Source organism: Passer montanus, unplaced genomic scaffold, assembly GCF_014805655.1.
Source record: "Passer montanus isolate IOZ18808 unplaced genomic scaffold, ASM1480565v1 scaffold301, whole genome shotgun sequence".
Lineage (NCBI taxonomy): Eukaryota > Metazoa > Chordata > Aves > Passeriformes > Passeridae > Passer > Passer montanus.
In genome coordinates this window covers 44,571-48,602 of record NW_024367720.1, presented here as the reverse complement: position 1 = coordinate 48,602, position 4,032 = coordinate 44,571, and the positions used below count along the sequence as shown (strand labels likewise).

Here is a 4,032-nt window from a genome sequence, read left to right as displayed (position 1 = left end):
GTGTCCCCGTGTGTCCCCGTGTGCCCCCCCTGTCCCCATCCCTGTCCCTGTCCCCGTGTCCCCGTGTGTCCCCCGTGTCCCCATCCCTGTCCCTGTCCCCGTGTGTCCCCCCTGTCCCCATCCCTGTCCCTGTCCCCGTGTGTCCCCGTGTGTCCCCCCTGTCCCCATCCCTGTCCGTGTCCCCGTGTGTCCCCGTGTGTCCCCCCTGTCCCCATCCCTGTCCCTGTCCCCGTGTCCCCGTGTGTCCCCCGTGTCCCCATCCCTGTCCCTGTCCCCGTGTGTCCCCCCTGTCCCCATCCCTGTCCCTGTCCCCGTGTCCCCGTGTCGCGGTCCCGTCTCACCCTTGTACTTCTTGGCGCTGGGGATGCGGGTGAGCTTGGTGTCCACCTCGTCCTCCTCGGAGATCTTGAGCACCTGCGTGCGGTACTGCACCACCTTGGTCAGCAGGTCCGGCCGGCGCGAGATCTCGAAGATGTGCTCGATGTACGACAGGTTGTCTGTGACACGGGGACAGCGCGGGGACAGCGCGGCGACACACACGGGACACACACGGGACACACACGGGACACGTGCTGGGCTCGGGCCACCCGCGCTGCGGCCGCCGCGGCCCAGAGAGGGCGGGGAGGGGACAGGAGGGGACAGGGATGGGGACAGGGGAGGGACAGGAGGGGACAGGAGGGGAAAGGGAGGGGACAGGGATGGGGACAGGGATGGGGACAGGGGAGGGACAGGGATGGGAGGACAGGGATGGGGACAGGAGGGGGACAGGGATGGGGATAGGAGGGGGACAGGGAGGGGACAGTGGGGGACAGGAGAAGGACGGGGAGGGGACAGGAAGGGGACAGGGGAGGGAGAGGGATGGGGACAGGGATGGACAGAGGGGACAGGGATAGGGACAGGAGGGGGACAAGGATGGGGACAGGGAGGGGAGAGGGGAGGGACAGGGATGGACAGAGGGGACAGGAGGGGGACAGGGAGGGGAGAGGGGAGGGATAGGGATGGGGACAGGGAACAGGGATGGAGAGAAGGATAGCAACAGGAGGAGGACAGGGATGGGACAGGAGGGGACAAGGAGAGATGGGATGGGGACAGGGAGGGGACAGGAGGCGGACAGGGATGGGGACAGGGAGGGGACAGAGGGGGACAGGGATGGGGACAGGGAGGGGACAGGAGGGGGACAGGGAGGGGACAGGAGGGGGACAGGATGGGGACAGAGACTGGGACAGGGCTCAGGTGGTGGGGACAGAGACTGGGACAGGGCTCAGGTGGTGGGGACAGTGCTCAGGTGACAGGGACAGGGCTCAGGTGGTGGGGACAGTGCTCAGGTGACAGGGACAGGGCTCAGGGGACCGGGGTGGGCACCAGCCCCGAGCTGAGCAGCCCCGGGGCGCGGGGAGGGGACAGTGCCGGTGGCACGGCGTGGCCCCGGCTCGCACCTCGGTCCAGCTTGCTGTGGCGCTCCAGGAAGGCGAACCAGTGGTGGCCGGTGGCGATGGCGTCCCCCTCGCCGCTGGGGATGTCCTCGCGACACGCAGACTTGAGCTGCTCCAGGTCCTCGGCCGTGATGTTCTGGGCCAGCTCGTCCAGCAGACTGCGGTACTCGGCCATGGCTGGGGACATGGGGACACAGGGACATGGGGGACATGGCTGGGGACACAGGGACATGGGGGACATGGCTGGGGACACGGGGACATCGGGGACATGGGGGACATGGCTGGGGACACAGGGACACAGGGACATGGGGGACATGGCTGTGCTGGGCCAGCTTGTCCAGCAAACTGCGGTACTTGGCCATGGCTGGGGACACAGGGACATCGGGGACATGGGGACATGGCTGGGGACACGGGGACATCGGGGACATGGGGGACATGGCTGGGGACACAGGGACACAGGGACATGGGGGACATGGCTGTGCTGGGCCAGCTTGTCCAGCAAACTGCGGTACTTGGCCATGGCTGGGGACACAGGGACATCGGGGACATGGGGACATGGCTGGGGACACGGGGACATCGGGGACATGGGGGACATGGCTGGGGACACAGGGACACAGGGACATGGGGGACATGGCTGTGCTGGGCCAGCTTGTCCAGCAAACTGCGGTACTTGGCCATGGCTGGGGACACAGGGACATCGGGGACATGGGGACATGGCTGGGGACACGGGGACATCGGGGACATGGGGGACATGGCTGGGGACACAGGGACACAGGGACATGGGGGACATGGCTGTGCTGGGCCAGCTTGTCCAGCAAACTGCGGTACTTGGCCATGGCTGGGGACACAGGGACATCGGGGACATGGGGACATGGCTGGGGACACGGGGACATCGGGGACATGGGGGACATGGCTGGGGACACAGGGACACAGGGACATGGGGGACATGGCTGTGCTGGGCCAGCTTGTCCAGCAAACTGCGGTACTTGGCCATGGCTGGGGAGGTGGGGACACAGGGGCATGGGGGACATGGCTGGGGACACGGGGACATCGGGGACATGGGGGACATGGCTGGGGACACAGGGACACAGGGACATGGGGGACATGGCTGTGCTGGGCCAGCTTGTCCAGCAAACTGCGGTACTTGGCCATGGCTGGGGACACAGGGACATCGGGGACATGGGGGACATGGCTGGGGACACGGGGACACAGGGACACAGGGACATGGCTGTGCTGGGCCAGCTCGTCCAGCAGACTGCGGTACTCGGCCATGGCTGGGGACACGGGGACACGGGGACATGGGGGACATGGCTGGGGACAAGCGTGACACGAAGGACATGAGGGACATCGGGGACACAGGACTGGGATGTGGCTGGGGACAGGGGTGACATGAGGGACATGGGCACAGCTGGGGACAGGGGACACGTGGGACATCGGGGACATGAACATGGGGGACGTGGGACTGAGCCAGGGGTGACATGAGTGACATGGGACACAGCCATGTGTGACATGAGTGCTCCTGCTCTCAGCCACATGTGTCACCGGTGTCCCCAGCCTCGATCCCTGGTGCCATGAGTGTCCCCAGCCTCTGCCACCTGTGTCACAGATGTCCCCAGCCTCAGCCACAGGTGTCACGAGTGTCCCCAGGCTCAGTCTCCAGTGCCAGCCTCAGTCCCTGCTGTCACGAATGTCCCCAGACTCATCCACTGGTGCCACAAGTGTCCCCAAGCTCAGCTCCTCAAGTCACAACTGTCCCCAGCCTCAGTCCCTGGTGGCACAACTGTCCCCAGGCTCATCCATCAGTGTCACCAGTGTCCCCAGCCTCGGTCCCAGTGTCACGACTGTCCCCAGCCCGGTCCCCGCTGTCGCCGCTCGGTCCCGGTGCCAGCCCAGCCCCCGGCCGTGACTCATGTGACGCTCACGGGATGTGACAGTGACAGTGACAGTGACAGGGACCGAGCAGGGACCGGCGGCGGCTGCTCTGTGTCCCCTCCCCAGCGCGGGGGGGCTCGCACAGACCCCCCCAGCAGGGGACAGCCCTGCCAGTGTCACCCCCTGGGCAGGGGGACAGCCCTGCCACTGTCACCCCCTGGGCACAGGGACAGCCCTGCCACTGTCACCCCCCAGCAGGGGACAGCCCTGCCAGTGTCACCCCCTGGGCAGGGGGACAGCCCTGCCAGTGTCACCCCCCTTGTCAGGGGACATTCCTGCCACTGTCACCCCCCGGGCACAGGGACAGCCCTGCCAGTGTCACCCCCTGGGCACAGGGACAGCCCTGCCAGTGTCCCCCCCTGGGCACAGGGACAGCCCTGCCAGTGTCCCCCCCTGGGCAGGGGGACAGCCCTGCCACTGCCACCCCCCTCAGCAGGGGACAGCCCTGCCAGTGTCACCCCCCCGGGCAGGGGGACAGCCCTGCACTGTCACCCCCCGGGCACAGGGACAGCCCTGCCAGTGTCACCCCCTGGGCACAGGGACAGCCCTGCCAGTGTCACCCCCTGGGCAGGGGGACAGCCCTGCCACTGCCACCCCCCTCAGCAGGGGACAGCCCTGCCAGTGTCACCCCCCCGGGCAGGGGGACAGCCCTGCCAGTGTCACCCCC

The 4,032-nt window shown here is 67.5% G+C and overlaps 1 protein-coding gene across 1 annotated transcript in view; it reads right to left on the bottom strand.

The window, feature by feature from the left end:
- Positions 1-1,635, bottom strand: part of PEA15 (proliferation and apoptosis adaptor protein 15) — a 2,827-nt gene extending 1,192 nt beyond the window's left edge. The window contains exons 1-2 of the mRNA XM_039714687.1: positions 1,437-1,635; positions 342-497 (exon numbers count right to left, since the gene is read on the bottom strand). Coding sequence (XP_039570621.1) covers positions 342-497; positions 1,437-1,620 — 340 coding nt within the window. The 5' untranslated portion in view covers positions 1,621-1,635. The remainder of the gene's footprint in view (positions 1-341; positions 498-1,436) is intronic.
- Between the last annotated feature and the right edge of the window lie 2,397 nt (positions 1,636-4,032).